The 21,005-nt window shown below is 37.0% G+C and overlaps 1 protein-coding gene across 6 annotated transcripts in view; it reads right to left on the bottom strand.

The window, feature by feature from the left end:
• Positions 1-21,005, bottom strand: part of LOC124872311 (astrotactin-2-like) — a 513,868-nt gene that overhangs the window by 334,050 nt on the left and 158,813 nt on the right. For 5 of the 6 annotated variants that reach the window (XR_007039251.1, XR_007039252.1, XM_047372151.1 and 2 more), the window contains exon 4: positions 511-663. The exons of the other annotated variant lie outside the window; for it this stretch is intronic. Coding sequence is in view for 3 of the 5 variants with exons in the window: in XM_047372151.1 (XP_047228107.1) it covers positions 511-663 (153 nt within the window). In the remaining 2 variants the exon portion in view is untranslated. The remainder of the gene's footprint in view (positions 1-510; positions 664-21,005) is intronic. 6 annotated transcript variants of the gene reach the window in all.

Raw genomic sequence — 21,005 nt, 5'->3', positions numbered from 1 at the left:
TTTAATGTACAAGTAATCTGGTCTTCACCAACTTTTAAAATTATTTTAATCTAAAATCAAACATATAAACCCACACACAACAAATTACATGTCTAAGCAAAGACAAAGCCTTAAATGGAAGAAGTTTAAGAACTATGCCCCAAAACCCAAGATTTGTTAAATATGTAAAATCCTGTACTTTGGCCACATTGGACTTATTTCCCATGACTATATGAGTTTCTTCATCAATTACTATAAATTAAATTATTATGTTTGTTTTGATAATTAGTGTAACAGAAACCAAAATATATACTTTAACAACAGAAGGTGGCAATATTTCTATTTTTTGTTTTGATAAAAAAAACAACTATGAGATTATATACTTATGTACAGGTTTATAAATTTTTTATATGTTTTGATGTTGTATTTTAATGTAATAAAACCGTGAAAGTGTTTTCACACAATCAAAGTCTAGTACTACTTGACTGTTGCCGTGTAACCTGCCTACGACTAAATGTCATTTTGTCCTACCTCTGGTGTGGCTGGAGACCCTCCGTCGGCCTGTCGATGAGCTGTGCAAGGCATGCTGGTAATGAGACACATTGGTTGGTGTATTGGGAACACGAAAGCTGTCTTGGAACCTCTGCATCAAATCCTCTATCGAGTCAGTGTTTGCTTCGATAGCTATAGAGAGGAGATGGTAGTCATGTCAAAATGGTACCTTTGGTTTTTCTCAAACACTTTGTAAAAACTGAATCACTCTTCAAGACATTTTTAAAATCCATACACAGATACAATTTCCAAAAAAAAAAATGTTTTTTTTATCTCTTTCTTTTTTAGGAAGGTTAAGAGATTAGACCATGAAATGCACTAAGATCCACTAGGCTGTCGCATTTAGACAGTAGAAAAAACAGCACTGCTTTCGTTCTTCAATTTGTTTGTGCCTTTTAAATGATACCATCAATTCAATATTGCCTCATCTCTACAGGGATCCTGCCAGCGCTTCCCCTGATTGTTCAGTCTCACTCCTCCTGATGAATGACTCCAAAACAACTAGCTGGAGGGAAAGAGGAGGGGCTGGAAGAGGGTTTTGCTTTGCCTTGTTCAAATAAAGGTTACTACAAAGGGAAATAAAGGAGGTTACATATGTTTTGGGATATTTGTGGTAGTAAAAAAGTTGAATGTAACTTTAGAATACTGTTCTCCTCTTTGTGTTTGACACATACATGCACACATATGTGTGTATCAGAAGTGCAAAATTTAACCACTAGATGAAAAACTGTGAAAATTGCTCCATCCTCAAACTTCCTCCAGTGTAGCCATCTCTGAACGATAGGGCCATTCATCACCCAAAAACACCAGTAGCCCTATCCTATCATCATCATCTTTTGATCTGTCAGTCTGGCTCGGAGGTGTACTCTGTCCATGAATAATGGTGATATGTTGCACCCAGTCAAGTATCATCATGCATGCCAATGAGCTTGCAGGAGTAGATTAAGACACAGGTGAAAGCAGTACAATTACTCACACAAATCCTGATTGAAAACAATAACAGAGCCATTGTAATTTGAGCATTATGGTGCACATTTGTTGAAATTAATGTGCAGTTAAACTCAGCTTAATCTGCTATGTGTTTTTTTTTTTTTTTTTGGTCACAGGAAAATGCAGTCCAAATAGTTTTTTGTATTTTAGCCCTTTAATGTGAAGCAATGAAAGATCCAAGTTGCCCAGAAATATGTTTTTGGACATTTCTGGCATCTCTTTATCCCTGTCTTACCCCTCAAAATTAGAATGCACCTTTTTTATAAATAAATTATTCACATTGACTGTTATTGATCAATACAAATACACCAGATAAGCCTACATTATGAAGAGTTTTTTCAAAAAGCAACCATAGCCTATGACCCAATTCTGCTTGGCTGTGTTTTAGCCTTCTACTGACCACAGATTTTCTAAACAATGCACTGAAAAAGTACCAGGTTCCCTTGATAGGCTAACACTAAGCCTAATGGTGAAAAAGTTCGAAGTTTATTACAATTAAATTCTAAAAAGTATGCAATACATTTGTAATAACATACTTTCATCCATAACTGCTCTGAATAAATCTCTCTCCTGGATCAGTTTATTTGGACGGCCAAGTCCTAGGTTTGAAGTTGTGCCATAATCTATAGAATTTTGTTGATATGCACTAAACAGTACCCTCTGATGTCTGACGCAACTTTATTGGCCTGTCTGGTGTGTTCCTTGATTTTCATGATCTCGCTTGTTCACTCATGTTCTCCAACAAACCTCTAAGGCTTTCATAGACCAGCTGTATTTATCTTGACGTTAAATTAAACACATGCATACTCTATCAACTAATTGGTTAGATTTTAAAGTTAACTGGTTGTACAGGATTAGGATTAAAAGAGTGTAAGAAGCAAAATACATATACATGAAGCCCTTTTGTTAGCAAAAAGTCCAAATCTTGTATCATTTTAATTTCATTTTAGAATAATTTACAACTTTGTGTTGGCCTATCACAATTTTAATACAATATACCAAGTGGGAGTACAGTGAAAATATGTTTGTACAGTTAGGCCCCTAATTATTTAAACACCTGTAAGATTTAGATTTAAAATTATTTTTAATTTATTCAAGATTTGTTTTCTGATAGGGAATGAGACTGGCATGTATTAAATGATAATGAAATAATAAAAGCAAGCATCAACCAGATTTATTTGTTTTTATTTACTTTGTATATAAAAATAATATAAACTTTTTATACCCATCTCAATAATTAATGGAAAACTCTATTGCCATTAAAGGAATAAACCCTTGTTATTTTTGCGACCCAAATTTTTGTGTTCTGAGCTGTAAATCTTTGAGATTAGAAGGGCTCCTTGCCATCACCCTAATCTTGAGCTCACATATGCTCTTGGACATTTAAGTCAGAATTCTGGCTGGACCATTCAATACATCAACATTGCTTCCAGTCAGTAAAAGCATGTTGGTAAAATAAAAAGATGACATTAAACCCAAATCTGACTGATGATTTTTGGGCTTAACTGTTACATCAGACCCCAGGAGATTGTGAAATGTGGTGTTTTTATATTATTATGACAATCAGCAGCCATGTTTACAGTTTTTCTGCCTATTTATACTGGTCACAGCACCAGGCACCAGACACCCCGTGATCCCAACCCAGGGACGCTCCCCTCCCCATTTCAACAACAATGTCTTCATGATGAAGCCAAAGGCCCCTCATCCCCTCTAGGTGATGGAGCCAATCAAAGGAGCCCAGGGAGATTGATCTGATGTGGAGCCAGCGGCTGTCTCAAGACTAATATCATCCAACAAAAGGTCTCTATACTGGTTAATACTAAGATTACTTTTATTTTTCCAATTGATTAAGGATAGTTTTCTAAGTGATACATAAGGCAGTGATAACCTTGTGAACTGAACTTGTCTCCATGGTGACATCAACTAGGTTGCCCAACATGCCCTAAATCTAATAACTGCATGTGTCATCTTTAGTGGCAACAACTGCCACCAAGCGGTGGCAATAACTGACAGTGAGTCATTAACATAGTTGATCAGATTACAACATCTCAGTTGCATTTAATTCTCTTCGTCGTCTAAGCCACTACAAAACCTTCAGTTTATTCTTCTTTTCTGGTGTGATTTAAATTTTTGTACTCGTACTCGTCGTCTTCCGCTTTATCCAGGAGCGGGTCGCGGGGGAAGCAGACTCAGCAGAGACGCCCAGACGTCCCTCTCCCCAGACACCTCCTCCAGCTCCTCCGGGGGGAGCCCAAGGCGTTCCCAGGCCAGCCGAGAGACATAGTCCCTCCAGCGTGTCCTGGGTCATCCCTCCTCCTGGTGGGACGTGCCTGGAACACCTCCCGAGGAAGGCGTCCAGGAGGCATGCCACCTCAACTGGCTCCTCTCGATGTGGAGGAGCAGCGGCTCTACTCCGAGCCCCTCCCGGATGGCTGAGCTCCTCACCCTATCTCTAAGGGATTGCCCAGCCACCCTACGGAGGAAGCTCATTTCAGCCTCTTGTATCCGGGATCTCGTTCGGTCATGACCCAAAGTTCATGGCCATAGGTGAGGGTAGGAACGTAGACCGACCGGTAAATGGAGAGCTTCGCTTTTCGGCTCAGCTCTCTCTACACCACAACGGACCGGCACAGCGTCCCCATTACTGTGGCAGCCGCACTGATCCGTCTGTCGATCTCCCGCTCCATTCTTCCCTCACTCGTGAACAAGACCCGACCAAGTATTGAGTGCATAACTGTACATGATTATTTGAAGGTTGACGTTTTTTGTATTAAAAACACTTTTCTTTTATTGGTCGGATGAAATATGCTAATTTTGTGAGATAGGAATTTTGGGTTTTCATGAGCTGTATGCCAAAATCATCCGTATTAAGATAATAAAAGACCTGAAATATTTCAGTTAGTGTGCAATGAATCTAAAATATATGAATGTTAAATTTTCATCATGACATTATGGAAAATAATGAACTTTATCACAATATGCTAATATTTTGAGAAGGACCTGTATATTAGATGGAGGCTGTCAGCAACTCACTGCCAGAGTTGTCCCTTAGTGGGACAGCTCAAGCCACATTACCTTGTCTTGTTCCTTGCCTTGATTCTTAGTAATTTGTATTTGTTACTTTGAAGGATTACCAGAATCTGTCCTGGTCTTTTTGTGTGGAACTCTGCCTGGATTTACCACTTCTGGAAAGAAGCTATCAAGCGCCATTAACAAAGACTCAAACCTTTTGGACCTCACTGGTTGGCATCCTCCAGTATTCTTCGCTCCTTGTATACCAGTCAAGAACCCTGTCCACCCTCTTCCTTCCACCGCGCCTACTTCTGAAGACCCTGGATCTGCTTATCATTCTGGCACACTATTATACCGCCATCATCTGTCTCACGGGTAAACAACTATTTGGTCTCTCCGCTTCTCACCCTCTGGCGGATCTTTCCATCAACCCATTAAGGCTAAATGTTTCTTTAGCTTTTTACCCTGAGTATTCCCTGCTTACCATCCTGTTTATTTTACAGTTGGTTTCACGGTTCCAGTTTCCCTGCTCACACCACTGCACTGTAAATAAACACATTACCGTAAAACTGTCTCCTGAATTGCTTTCTGCTTGTGGGTCAAATCAGTTAAAAACCAATATGACATACCCAATAGATAATATACTCTCTGCAATCTAGGAGTCATATTTAAATTTACTTTAATGTTACTGTTTTTGTTGATATATGAATGTTTCTTTAGATGTGTATTTTAGGCATTGTCCAGGTTTTGTTAATGTCCACAGCTCTTGCTTTTAGCATCAAGTATCTCAGGGGCACCAGATTACCAGATTATTTTAAGAAATGTTTCTCTTCAATCTAGTGTTACATAGAGTAGTTTCCAAATAATCAATCTATTCTTCTGACAACCTTGCATGGCTTTGTGCACTTTTATCCTCTTATCTTTTGAATGTGTTGCATACAAAATGTGGAAGCATTCCAGTTGGAAAGAGAAAATATATTTCTGCCAGAGCCATTACTTTGAATGCAAGTGTGTTTCAAATATCTAGTACAAAAGAATATAGCAATGTTTCTGTCTGGTAATGACATTTAATTTTTTTTTTTTTTTACCTTCACCACAGTGTTTCATGCTGAGACAGATAATGTATTGGAGAGTTTGCATGCAGCAATGTTGATTTAACCTGAAGTGCATCCATTGAGGGCGTACCTTCTTACTGCTCCCCCAATAAAGCTACTTAAGCCATTTACAGGAGTAAAAAAACAGCAATTGGCAATACTGTGCAACAGTAACATATAAGTGACATAAAAAGCTTGTATGATAATAATCAAATTGCTGCAAAGAAAACCTGGGGACAACAAGAGCCAATTACAACACTTAAGCGGTGACAGAAAAAGCCAACAGACCTATCATAAAGATTTTTAACACAATCAGTCACTTCAAACTATATTATTAAAGTACATTTTGTACAAAGGCTGTTAAATAGAATTAAAAGCCAATGAAAACAATTCTGTCTTCAGGGGACTATGCAATGGAAAGAGGTTCCACAGCTTAAGGGCCACTACTGCAGAGACACAATCTCCCTTACTAAGTGACCTAGATCTGTAAACAGCCAACAGCAGTTCTTCAGAAGATCAAAGATGGCTGGAGTTAGGGTAGAGGAGTTCAACTTGTGTTCTATCTTCTCCATCCATTCATTCATGCCTGAAGTTGATCTACTTCCCTACCTCTGCCCAATGAATAGGAGTGCTTGTGTTTTATGCTTTATGATGTAATGTTGAAAACAAACCCTAGAATTGAGGGGGAAATGGAAAATGCTAATAATGTACAAAATGTATTTGTAGTTGGTAGTACAGAAAAGGTGGGCAACAAAAGGTGGCTTTAATTTCCTGCAACAGCAACACACAAAATAGGTGAATTATTGCAGCATATTTTCCCCAATGGTGTATATATTTTCCTGGTACACCATTTACCTTACCGAACGCAAAATAAAAAATGTCTTCTTTTTCTGATATTTTAACCCCCAAGACCCCAAGCATTTTATTTTGAGTTGAATGTCAACTGAAGCTCTGGTGCCTTTATTTTCTTTTTTTCATCTCCCTTATCTACCTTTAGTTCGTTATCAGTGGCTTGTACATGTAAACACTGTCTCATGAGTGGGGTATGTCAACAGCATGCTGCCTCTGTCAACTTATTTCAGGTGGTCTCACGATGCCATCTGTGAGAAGATAAAACCATTCTGTTTTCTGCATCTGTTCAGCTGCACAATTTTGCATGGTTACTGGCTTTGCAGACTTTGGTGCTGCATGCTCATTTTCATTTCTGTTTATTCATACAATACCCCTCTGCCATTTTTTTTTTTTTGGTACGTTTTTGTTTATTAATAATATTGTTTCACATTTGTATTGCATTTTATGTTGGGGTTTTTCCAGACAGTACTGTAAGTGATATCTCTTTGAGTCTTTCAAAGCCAACCAAATAATTTTAATTCTGAAATAAGGAAATTGCTAACTCAAATATAACATAATCAAACAGAACTCAGTTACATAAAATACAATAACTGAAATACAACTTTCTCCAAAAATGATGCATTCTGATGTAAATATGTACAACTATTGAAACAATGAATAAAGAGTTTGCTGGAACATTCACTGCAGACACACTACAATCCATCTGCTTCTCCTTCTGTCTCCTGTCTGCAACTCTGATTCTCTAGCATCCCCTTGGGATCTAATTGATAAAAAACTGCAGTCACATAGATCTGGAGAAGTAAAATATGCTGCCATTTTATTTTCTTGATGGACATGTATTCAGTGTTCGTATTAAGGGTGCACTAAGGTGACAGGAAAGGCTTTACAACGCAGGCAAAACAAGAAAAGGTTTAGCATTAACAAACCATTCACTGCCTACTGCTGTCTCATAGTAATAGATTATTATATATTTGCTGATGCTCTATGCACCAAATCCACACTTACTTTAAGATGACTTCCAGTGCTCAAATAATAGAAATGAATGTCACATTTCTGAATGAATGCAACAGTAAATGCTTTTATTATTTCTTTCTTAAAATGTGTATTTGTAATGATGCAAGCTTAACCATGAAAAAATTTGGGATCTCTGATTTTTTTTATTTTTCAAAAACACCATGTAGTCATCTAATGCAAAATTAATTAGTAATTTTCATGGTCCTACAACAAATATAAAACCAGTTGTTTTATAAACAGCCCACAGTCCAATAATGAACCTTTACCTAAATGCTTGCTTAGATGGTGGTATTAAATAAAAGCAGATGAGATTGGAACCTACTGTTAACTCCTTTTGACTGGCACATATGGTCGAGAAACATCTAATTGAAGCCATATTTAATGTACCCAACATTACCATGACAACCAGTCATTTCTGTACACTATGATAACTCAACATTAATCATAAACTCAAATGATCTCCACTTACCCCACTAATTTCATCCATGATTACGTGAGATAAAGATTATTCACAAGGCTTTAGAGGACATGCTTAAGTCAAGCTTGAAGTCTTTGTTTTTTTACTTAAGTGGAACTACAGTTTAAGATGCAGTGCCCTTGGTGCACCATTGCCCAGTGATTAGCACTGTTCCCTCACAACAAGAGAACCCTGGATTCAAATCAAAAGTTTTCTCCAGGCAGACTCTCTAGGTGCATGCACAGCTTTTCTTCAGGTACTATAACAACAGTCCAAAAATGTCAATATTCAATTAAATGGCTTTAATTTCCCCTCAGCTGTAATTGTATGGGGCATGGTTGTCTGTCTTGTGTGTCCCTTTGATAAGAATGGTGACTTGTGGCCATGGTGTACTTTGCCTCCACCATTGGCTGCTGTTGAGGGCACCCCTACGACCCTGAACAGGATAAAGCAGCAATAGCAAATAGACGGATGGATGTGTTGGCTGTGTGAGAGACTGGCTTCAGGGTGCATAGGTAGGATGGACTCCAGCCCAACGTGGCCCTGAACAGGATACAGCTTTGAAAAAATAATATATATATATTTTTTCTCATAGCAAGAACAAACCACTCATTTGCAGAAGCAGCGGTATCTAAAAAGACATTTATACATAATATGATAAAATCTGATACATCGATGGCTGTACATTTACTGGAAATGATACTCAGCACCAGGAAGGGCAGAAGAAATTCCATCAGCAAAAATAGATGTACAGTGAAGGACCAGCTAGATGCCAGATGAACAAAACAAGGCCAGATTCCTCTAAACCGCTGATGCATCCTTTGGGAATATCTGTCTGCCAGAAACGAAAATCTTTGACCATAATTACCCGTCCACACATAGCGTTTGACCCTTATTTATTTTAGGCTCAAGAGGATATCTCCTATTTGCCCAAAAGTCAGTGAAACACAAGGTAACATTTTCAGATGCTTCATCTATGCCCCATGCCCCGAGGCAGGTGGTGATTCAGCTTGCATGGCAGCTTGAAAGATGGATTACAGTGATATGAATCTGCACACAAGAATGATAATGTGGTAGCAGTCTCAAGAATCAATTTCTCTATATACATCATTTATGCTACACAAACTGTAATTTCAAAATCAGAGCACTGATTTGAAGCTATGTGATTTTTTTGGCTATTCGCTGAAACAAGGGTTAAAAGCTTTATGGCTACATCTTATATGAGCATCTCCAACATGGATTGGCTGCAAATTGTGTCTGTACCTCCAAATGTACCTTTCAAGATGGATAGTAAAAATATTAAAACCCTTGTCAGGTTCAAAGTTTGAATGATAATTGGAATAATTATACAAATTTATATAAACTACTACCTTTTAAAAAGGCTTTAGTAAAGATTCAAGATAACTGACAAGCATTTGAAACCATGCATAGCACAGAAGAAAATAACTAATTTTCTATCCAGTGCCAGTTGGTGCACATCTGTTTTGCCAAATGGGAGACAGTTTTAGACTTTTTCTACTCTTAAGGCATTCTGCCTGCATGACAGCAAACATTTGTCTTTCAAAATATAGATGTAGCCTCAAAGAGATGTATGTGAGTTTTTCTGTAGGTTTCGGAGCCCAGAACTCCTGCTGCTTTAATTTACTTCTCCTCTGAAGGAACTGATAGCTGAATAATTTAAATTCCTGCAGTTTCATATTTTGAATTATATTTTTATTATTTACTCACTTTCTCACATCAACATTAGCTGTCCTATTTTTACCAAACACATACATACATTTTTTTTTATTTTCTATTTTCCCTATCCAACATGGCATAAGGAGCAAACGAGTAAAGAAATAAATCTATGTTTTTTTTTTTCACTCCAGATCAGATTTTTCACTAAAAACCCATCACAAAGAGAAATGATCCTATGCAAGAGGATAAATGAGATCCGAAACATTAAAAGATAAAGACAGACATGTGTTGAAGGGAAGCATAGATAATACATGGAGTTGGTGTTTAATGAATGAATGAATGGATGGATGGATGGATGGATGGATGGATGGATGGATGGCTGGCTGGATGGATGGAAGGATGGAAAAGTAGAAAAAGTTAAAAGCAACAAATGCACCTATATATTATTTTTAAAAGCAACAACAACACACTATAAATGTTTCTGAAGGTAAAGCTGACAAAAAATATTTAAATTTTCCATTCTTTACTAAAAACAGTTTCTGTGGATTGCACCACTGATAGCTGTCCCATCAACAGATCCTCCCACCTGAACTGCAGATGTATGCAGGTCCTCCAGAGTTACGATGATTACTGTTAACTGTTTCTCCTTGCACAGCCTGTGAGTTAACATGCATGACCATGTTATGTTAGGCTTGAATTTTTACCATACTGTTTTAATTTCTGGATGAAAAATAGAATTTATTTCTTTACACATAAGATAATTTCTGGACACTAGATTTTTTTTCACGGTAACAGAAGAGGTCATTCATTACACAGGCACACAGTTTCGGATATTAGATAAAGAAATTAGAAAGCCAAGTGTCATTTTACTTCTACTTCACAATTTTGTGTTACTTTGTGTTGGCCATTGCATTAAACACCAATAAAATAACAGAACTGTGTTTTTGAACGTGTCCAAATTAGTTAAAGGCACATAAATACTTTTGCCAGACACTGTAAAAAGTCACGAGGTGGTTAAATAGGGTTTATTTACTAAGAACTCCGGAATTCTTTTTTAAATTTTACTTAAATTATTGAAAGAAATGCAAATTGGTATTTGTTTCTGTTTTTTGCAAAGAAGGTAAAACAAAAACAGAATGACAACTAAGTTATGTAAAAGACTTGAAAACAACAGGAGCAGAGAGTAACTTACCCCTTCTGGCAGCCTTTCTGTTTGGTCTGCAAGATTTGAACATCTACTGTCTCATGTCTTGTCAATCCTACCCATTGGAAAACATGCAATGTCACATCTTCAGTCAGATACTTTTCTTGTCTGGCCTCTACTTGCATATTTTAAGATTTGTTGCTGTTTTCAAGGGAGAACAAATACGGTTCTATCTATAGCTTAGCTCTTGCCATGGGCCAGAATAAAAAATGGATGTGTCTCCCAGTGCTGCAGCAGCAGAACATTGCAGGCCAAGCTCTGACCTCCAACTGCACCAGACAGGCTGAAAATCCAGCATAATAATAAGAAATTAGTCCTTGCTATAAACTTAAGAAATCAAATCATGCAACAACAAAAAAAAGTGTTTCAGACCTATTTATCTGGTTTGAAACTATTTGTATATTAAACCATGTTGGAGACACAAAAATAGCTAGAATTATAGAAAACAAATGTGTGAAATTATGTTTCATGTTATGTTTACATGCATTGCCACTCTAGTAAAAAGTTTAAACATACTCATCGTTGGCATGCATATAATTAGTTTTAGGTTGTAATGCTTGATTACCATTCATTTTCCAGCGTGGAATGATTGTTCGACTTAAATGATTTTTGAAAAGAAAGGTTTTTTGCATAAGTCATTCTCACAGAATAAGAATAACGTTTCTCATCTAACTACATTATAATTACACATTAACAGATTGGATATGCTTAAATGCCATATTGCAATTATCTTTTTATAACTGCTAATGATTTACAGTTTCACACTGTGTTTTGCAGAGTGGGAAAGTAGAGGTGTGTGTTTTTTGTTATGGGAAACTTGTGACAAAGATCAGTATATATATATATATATAAAACATTGTTGATCTTACCAGATAAATTCCCGGTCAATATAGGAGGAACATGAAAAGATATGAAGTGGATAATATCTTATTGCAAATGCATTTTTAATAGTGTGCCAATTTATCACATGACAAAATCCTTTATCATAGTATTTTTTTCCCCACAATCTTACTTTAACTAAATTTTAACACGAAAATAAAAACACTTTACTGTTTTCTACTTGGATAAGTAAAAACATTAATAGCAGTAATAAGTTTTCTGATTTAAAAAAACGTTATGTTTAGGTAGTTTAATGAATTTGGACCCTGCCATGTTTCAGTTGTGCTAAATTTGACCAAGGCTTACTCTGACTTCCCATTGCTATGAACAAGAACAAAACATTCACGCAAGTGTCCTCCCCAACACTGCCTGTGGAGAGTTGTGGGCAAAGAGAAAGAAATGGTGCACTGTGCAGAGTTTTGTAGCTCTGTAACGTCACAGGGATTCCAGCTGACTCCTCACTGCTGGCAGCTGTCATAGACTGGGTTAATACTGTGCATTCTGTGCATGCATACTGTGCATGCTTTTGTACTCTCCATGTAGTTAAATCCTTGCCTACTCCCATGACTGGGCCCAACACTATGTAGCCATCTAAAGGCTTCGACAGGGTTTTTTAACTTTTTTTTTTTTTGGTAAAGGTTGTGACTGCTTTTTGCTTCTTTTTCAGTTTTCACAGAGGTCAACTTAAATATTCAATCACAGGTGCCTGTTCTGTTTTTATAACCAATCTTCAAAAGTGTGAATGATACCAACTTCAATAGAAGGTCTTTGGAATACTGTGAACTCTGAGGTATACATTGCATGTGTATGGTAATCATGATCCTAATCAAAAAGAACCTTAAAAAATAGATTCAAGAGTCTGTTGAATCTATCCTAATGTGAGAATTATGATTATTGATTAATTAATATTTATCAAGAATTCTAATTTAAAATCATAATTTGAGAAAAATGTATTTCTTAACCAAAAATCCTTATTCATTAATCGAAATCAGAGATGTCCTCTGGTGTTGTAATTGTGGCTCAAAGCTCTTGATAATTACAATGGTTAAATTCTCAGTAATAATTGATAACTTTTACTAGATGTTACTGTTTAATCAACCGTTTCACCGCAGGTGGAAGATCTTCGACCTTATTTTCACAGACAAATCACTCTTGCTCAAAATAAACACAAACGCTTTCTCTTTATCTAGGTGAATATTTATTAAATCAACAGCCCTGATACAGCATGCTATTCCGATTCAATATTCTTCACTTAATCAAACATGCAAAGTTGTGCAGAAAAGGCATAAAATATCTAACTAAACAAAATAAAACAGCATTGAGTGTGTATGAAATCAAACCAGCAGTTGTAACAAAATAATATGGTGCTGAACGAAGCTTTGTGTGCGCTTAGCACTTGTTGGCCCTTTTCCCTTCACTCTGCGGTCCAGCTCACTCCAAACCATCTCGATTGGGGTTCAGGTCCGGTGACTGTGGAGGCCAGGTCATCTGGCGCAGCACCCCATCACTCTCCTTCTTGGTCAAATAGCCCTTACACAGCCTGGAGGTGTGTTTGGGGTCATTGTCCTGTTGAAAAATAAATGATGGTCCAACTAAACGCAAACCGGATGGAATAGCATGCCGCTGCAAGATGCTGTGGTAGCCATGCTGGTTCAGTATGCCTTCAATTTTGAATAAATCCCCAACAGTGTCACCAGCAAAGCACCCCCACACCATCACACCTCCTCCTCCATGCTTCACGGTAAGAACCAGGCATGTAGAGTCCATCCGTTCACCTCTTCTGCGCCGCACAAAGACACGGTTGTTGAAACCAAAGATCTCAAACTTGGACTCATCAGACCAAAGCACAGATTTCCACTGGTCCAATGTCCATTTCTTGTGTTCTTTAGCCCAAACAAGTCTCTTCTGCTTGTTGCCTGTCCTCAGCAGTGGTTTCCTAGCAGCTATTTTACCATGAAGGCCCGATTCACACAGTATCCTCTTAACAGTTGTTCTAGAGATGCGTCTGCTGCTAGAACTCTGTGTGGCATTGACCTGTTCTCTAATCTGAGCTGCTGTTAACTTGCGATTTCTGAGGCTGGTGACTCAGATGAACTTATCGTCCGCAGCAGAGGTGACTCTTGGTCTTCCTTTCGTGGGGCAGTCCTCATGTGAGCCAGTTTCTTTGTAGCGCTTGATGGTTTTTGCAACTGCACTTGAGGACACTTTCAAAGTTTTCCCAATTGTTCAGACTGACTGACCTTCATTTCTTAAAGTAATGATGGCCACTCGTTTTTCTTTACTTAGCTGCTTTTTTCTTGCCATAATACAAATTCTAACAGTCTATTCAGTAGGACTATCAGCTGTGTACTGTATTCACCTCCTGCACAACACAACTGATGGTCCCAACCCCATTTATAAGGCTTGAAATCCCACTTATTAAACCTGACAGGGCACACCTGTGAAGTGAAAACCCTTTCAGGTGACTACCTCTTGAAGCTCATCAAGAGAATGCCAAGAGTGTGCATAGCAGTAATCAAAGCAAAAGGTGGCTACTTTGAAGAACCTAGAATATAAGACATATTTTCAGTTGTTTCACACTTTTTTGTTCAGTATATAATTCCACATGTGTTAATTTATAGTTTTGATGTCTTCAGTGTGAAGCTACAATATTCAAAGTCATGAAAATAAAGAAAACTCTTTGAATGAGAAGGTGTGTCCAAACGTTTGGTCTGTACTGTATATGCAATAATTAAATCCATATTTCAGTCCAATTCACTGTTATTCTTTATTTACCATGGAGAATCAAGTCATGCAGATTCCGTATCAAAACATGACCTACGTCTTCAGTGTGACAAGCTGTTTGGCATGTTTAATCAATAGTGTCACATTAAAATTTTAAGCTGGAAACTGAAACATTATCCAAATGTCTTCAGTCCTAATAGGGCTGGTAACAATTAAAAAGCTTAGTAAAGACATCTGTATTATAGATGACTATTCTCTCTTTCTTTGGACGCTGCTTGCCAGATTTTATGAACAGAACAGACACATTATTCACTGTAACGAGTCAAATATATTTCAAATGTATTTTCAGTTATCGCCAGGTGTTTTTCTGAATTTTTAAAGAAATAGATATAAAGATCTGTGGAACAGGATACTTCATGCATGCAATTACACTTTTGGGCACAATGTTAAAGACAGAAAGATATTACTACTCGTTCGCGGAACATTGTATATTATATACTATGATAAGATTTGAAAAATAGTACCCCTTCCCATACAATTAATAAAGAAAACTGATATTGAAAAAATGCAGCATGGCTTTTATAGGAGTCTGGAGGGAAATGTACTTCATGCTTGTCAAAATGGCTCCACAGAGGAGAAGGAGGATAAAAACTCACTGTAGCAGCTTGGGTTCTTTGTCAAATTGTGTGTCCCCCCCCCCCCCCCCCCCCTTTTTTTTTAAAAATATTAAACACACAAACAAAGAACTTGCAAAAAGTGGAGAAATCTGTATTACTTTTATCAAATTTAAAAATATTTATTGTACTACAAAATACCTAATTTATGTTCTCAACAGAAAAGTACCACCTAACTACCCATGAAGAGTTTCTTTCCAAATACATAATTGCACTGACAATCATGACCACAGAGGTCATAACATATTTTAATGTGTTTCCAGCTGATCATGTGCAGACAAAACTTACAGAAAAGGTTGTCTTATAAAGCTTTGCTTCATAAACCTGTCTGTCATTAAATTTTATAATGTTCATGTTTCATATGTCAAAGACAGGTTGGAAATTGTAACAGTCCATCTTTCATTATTAATGTCATTGTAAAGTGTAAAAAACCTTTAGACAACTCTGATTTGTTAGATCAACAACATCATATGCAAAAAATAAACTTAAGCAAACTGTAAACATAAAAATAGGCCCTGGTTTTTAAACCTGATAATCAAAACATGGCAACAATGTACTATCTAAGTCAATGTAATAACTTGGAAGTGTAAAACGAATGAAAAAGTTTGCTTCAAGAGTAGAGAAACATGAAACATGTTAGCTATATGCCAACAAAAAAGGATGGCTAAAAAGAGGGAATTAAACGATTACATTAATGTGAGCATCAGACTCTTTGACAAGACTAAGCATCAGCTTTAACTTTTAGCAACAACTTAAGTCAAAGGAAGAGGGTACATGTATTGGCAATGTTCATAGTGAGGGCTTATTAATTTTCATATACAGTAAATGCCTTGGTTGCAGAAGTGGAGGGTCCAAGTGTAAACAACAGCACAGAGGCAGGATGATTTAGGTGATAAAATATTTGTATTCATATAAAATAAAAGCCACCGTAATGGCAAGATGTTCAAAACAGAAATAAAAAGTGTGATGGAAATTCTTGCAGTAAGCATTTCAAAGTGTATGACCTTTGGGTTACCTCACTTCTCTGAGCATCTGTGTTAGGGGAGGAAGCTGTAAAAGCCATTATCAGAAGTTTAATGGTTAAAACCCACAGTTAGGATGATGTGTTGGGAAGGATAGATGGGTTCCTAGATAACTTTGTCACCTCTGAACCTGAGAAGGGTCTGGGGTCATAAAACACAGACTCTTTGAAGTTGAGATAACACTGTCATGATCTGGTATAAATACTGTGTGTAAATGTTGATCAGGGCTCTGTTTCACTGACTAACCTCAGTGTCAGGGTCTTCAAACGCTGAATGCCTTTGAATAAAACTTATAAAGACAAAGTCCGGATTTTCTCTTGTTATGCGTCAACTTCTACCCACTTTGATAAGAAAATTCCACAACAATTTTGGCATCATGAACAGGATCTAACGTGCCAGAGGAGACCGCAGGATGGGACACGGACGCCTGGCCAGCCTGAGAGTTGTTCTCAATCCACTTCCATATTACGGAGGGGAGTCCGGGTGCCCGCCTGTGGCTTCTGGCCGATTGGATCCGAACTATTTGTCTTCAAATACATCTGGGTGAGAAGTTGCTCTGTATGATATAATGTATATTATTATTTTTATTACACATTAACCATCATCTCCTAACTAATTAATTAGGATCCAGAGTTGCGAGAGGGAGGACATCAGCTGAGGGCCCGGTCACCCTGTAAAGGAATTGCAGGGAGGTTCTCATTGGTAACAATGGGATAAAGCAGAACACAGGGTTTTGCGGGTGGTTTTTAGCAATTTTCTACACCTCATAAAGGAGAAAAGCCAGACGTGCCGCTGAACAGGTAAAAAAAAGGAAAAAAAATGGTTCCGGAACCTTGAGGCATCAGGGGTGTCTCCTCCTTCAGACTCTGATTTATAAAATAATGAAAGGAAAAAGTGGGGATGATTGTGTTAAATGTGCTTTAATTTGGAAGATAACATTGGTTTTTCACAGTGTGGAAGTTTAAGTGTAAATGAGTAAAAAAAAAAAAAAAAAAAAAGTTAAAACTTTCCTGAAGGAGGTTTCGTTTGTCTTAAATATTGCGATCAGTCGGAAAAGAAGGTAAAAGTGAAAAGGCACATTAGAGAGTCGAAAAGAAAGTTGTTTTAGAAAGGAGTATAGTTCATGTTGTGGAAGGAAGTGACAGGCAGGTGGACAACTGACTGACTGACTGATAATATTTCTTTGTGCAAAATCTGAACCCATACTAAACTTTTTCTTCTGCCTCTCTCACACACATATACACACATACGGGATTTGAGTTCAACATTTGCGTTTTTGAGTATGGATTTTAGAAACCTGCCCTTCTCCATGGCTACTCCAACAGAGACGCTTCTCCAGCACGGCCTGAAAGAGAGAAATCTGCCTTCCTGCCTGCCTGCTTGTTGCAAATCGCAGTGTGAGTTTCCACCAAAACGAAACTCAGAAGAAGTCTGGCCCCAAACCCACTGAGATGAACAACGATCCATGCTGTTTGCAAGAGCCAGAGGAGTGAATGCACTGGATTTATATTGAAAGCATCTTATGCGGGCAGAAGAGAAACAGGCCAGAGCAAAGTTTCTTCTTTCTCCCTCCTGAAAGAAGTTAAAGTGGACAAAGAATGATTGAATGTCTCACCAACAGACCTGGGAAGGGCCTGGTTGTTTTTTGGACTGATAGAGGACTGTGTGCCATGACAGTCTGACTCTGGAGCAATTAAGAAACTGAGGGGGGTAACGTACAAACACACACACATTTGCATAAATCTTTTCCTATTTTCTGCAATGAAGAACGCTTATTAACCGCTGCTCATGTGACACGCTGGCCTGACGTTGACAGATATAGCGGGTTAAAATATTATTTTAGGGTTAGAAAAGTATCTTTAAAAGGGTGATAACTTAGCTCATTTGATACTTTCCAGTTAATTCTTTTAGAGAAACAAGTTACAACATCTCCAAAACTCATCAGTAACCAAGTGTTTCTATGTTATTCTCAGGACAGATCTCATGAAGGAGCATTTTTTAAAACCCAGCTCATGCGTAAAACCTGATGGGTTTCTAGGCATTATTTTCAGAGTTGTCAGAGTTTGTATTCCATAAATCTAATGGGTAGAGACCTCATTAAAACAGGCTTAGTTCTACTGCAGATGGTCTTCATACAGTTTCTGACACAGTACTTACAGTTTGGTGCAGTTTTTGTCCGCAAGTGCTAACTTACGCTTATGGAAGGTACAAATTCATTGTTTTTCACAGCAGCTGCTGGGAAGAGGTTATATTAGGTTTTTCTTCCCTCTTCTGATTCATGCGGCGTGTTAATTTACATTGTACCTTATATCAGGTCCTGACAAAAACTATGAAAGGCTTGGTTCTGCAGTTTCTTCTTTCTCCCTTTGGGGAAGGAAAGGAAACCTAATCAGTTCTGTGCTGCACAGAAATATTGAAACACTTGTTGTTTTCTAAGATATCACTGGCTAAAACTTTTAAAACTTTTGAGAGTAATTGGTTTTGTTAAACACATTTTCCTTGGTAAAACAAACCTTTAAAATGAGAATGAAAAAATTGGGTTATTTTTTAAGGTAAGAAAGAATCTGATTGGACAGTGGTACCACACAAAAAATTAAACTAATCTCATGTTTCCTAAAAGACTCTGCATGAAAAGGCCTTCAGAACCGTGGAGTTATTTTCCACCACAGTACCAAGTTTTTTTAAGCATGCTTTTTCTTTTTAAAACAGATCTGTGTTTTTGTTTTGTTTTGTTTTTGGCTTTTTAGCATACTGTTTGTCTGAAGCTTCTCATGAACTGGGATAGGGGCGAATATGATCTGAGGTAAATTAGGAGCTGTGAACTAATAATTTTAAATCAGATTATTGTCCAAGCAGAAATAATATATTTAGCCAATCCTTCAATCTCTGCAGAAAGTTAACACCATTGTTCAATGCGGTAGTACTCAACTTGTGGTTCCTGGACTCCTGAAGCCCGTGAGCCATAGATTTTGGGTCCATAAAATTATAATATTTAATTAAAGGTAGGCCGATTACCTATTAAAATAGATCTAAGCCAATGATGAGTTCCAGTCATTTGGTGGCTTTGAAATGCAATAATACTCAAACTTTCTACTCTGGGGGACACATATTGGGGTTGAAGAGTTTTGTTTTGGAACCAAGGTTAGGATTTTTATAACGGAATCAAGAGAAGTAAAATCCTTCATTTTAGGAAAAGAAAAGAAATAAAGGCCCTCTTAACAGTAAGAGGATGGTCGGCTCAAACTACCGTCTCCTTGTTTGATTTCTTAGGGTTTAAAGATTAAAAGAATACATAGGAGTAGAAAGGTACACAAGGTGATTTCAGATTACTAAGAGATAAAATATTGGAACATTTATCAGCATTTGGATTATTAAAGAGGGGTTCTAGTAATTTTTCTAATGTTTCTCCCCAACTCTCAAAATTTAAATAGGCCAAATTAAAGAAAATGATGTTTGTTCTTTTTGAAACACTATGTGGGAAAAAGTCCAGTTTTGAGTCAAGCTTCTTATCTTAATTTCTGATTAAGTCAAACACTGCAGTTTTGTTTCGTTTGGGTATACCATAAAAATGTCAATGCCGACTTTTCTAATTTCCCCTCAGGGATCAATAAAGTATCTTTGAATTTGAATTGAATTAAATTAAAAATACTTCTTTGCATTTAACCTGAAATTCTGCAATATAGCTGCGATCAAATTGAGCCAAACAAAAAGAGAGTTATAACAATAACTCTCAGGATTGTAGTTATTATTATTATAGAGTTACAGTACAAAGAATTAGCAAAAGGTTTCAGCATCAGTAAATTTAGATTCATGTTAATGAAAACTGTTGCTGTGCTTCTAAATACTTTGAAATCTTTTTGGACTATGTGCACTCATTTTTTAAAAAGGATCCTGAAGATTGTCATAACAAAATTGATCAATTATAGCATTAAAAGATATGGCTGAGAAAACATATTCTGAAAAGAGATTGTTAAAAATTTATTTTAATTCTTGAAGCTTCAAATTTGGCCATTTGTCTGTCTTTGATGTTTTGTCTTTGTGTTTGTTGGAATGAATGTATGTTTGTATGTTGTATGACACAATAATCCATGTTTAGAATAATGTTTCTAAATCCCAGATTGATTAAAACTTTGAGTTTTCAGGAAAGTTAAGAAGCAGCTTGTTTCTGAGGTAGGTGCATGTTAACAGTTTTGCAGTTTAAGGTTCACTAAGATGGGTTTGAATGAAGAAACTGTGGGTCCGCCCATAGGTTGCCCATCAGAGGTTAGTTCTGCCTGACTCTGCCCACCAGGTTGGTTCATGCCTTTGCTTCCATGGTAACGCTCAGCCCCTCCCTCCCTGAGTTTTAACACTGTTTAAGAGACAATAGAATCAAAATGCTTGTAGTGATTGTTGCCTTAATAACATGTTTTTTTGGATATAGCATGACTTTTAGATTTATGTGTTTTACTATTAAAAGGTTAATGAAATAGTTTAAACTAGTTTGAAGAATTTGTTTTGCATACAGAATCATTGGTGATTTATTAGATTGAAAGTTTTCCCTGGTGCCATTAAGCTAACGGACAGTTCAAGATATGCAAAAGTAAGGAATATATTTTTGATAAAGAATCAGAGTCATGACTTTATACTTGGTGGGAATTATTTATTAAATTAAAATTTGTAGGGTTTATGCATCTGAATTACATTAGATGTCCATTAATCTAATACTCATCTTTATACAAGACAAATCAGGATGATATGTGACTTATTTCTAAGTGAGACATTGATGAACTGAATAACTAAAGTTTGTGTTTTGTTGTTAATGGAACTGAATTGCAGTTAAAAACATCTGGATTTTCTTTATGTTGCTTTCATTAAATTCATAGTGACACATAG

This window comes from Girardinichthys multiradiatus, chromosome 8, assembly GCF_021462225.1.
Source record: "Girardinichthys multiradiatus isolate DD_20200921_A chromosome 8, DD_fGirMul_XY1, whole genome shotgun sequence".
Taxonomy (NCBI): Eukaryota; Metazoa; Chordata; class Actinopteri; order Cyprinodontiformes; family Goodeidae; genus Girardinichthys; species Girardinichthys multiradiatus.
Note: the sequence above shows the minus strand (reverse complement) of the source record. Positions and strands in the feature narration are given on the sequence as shown.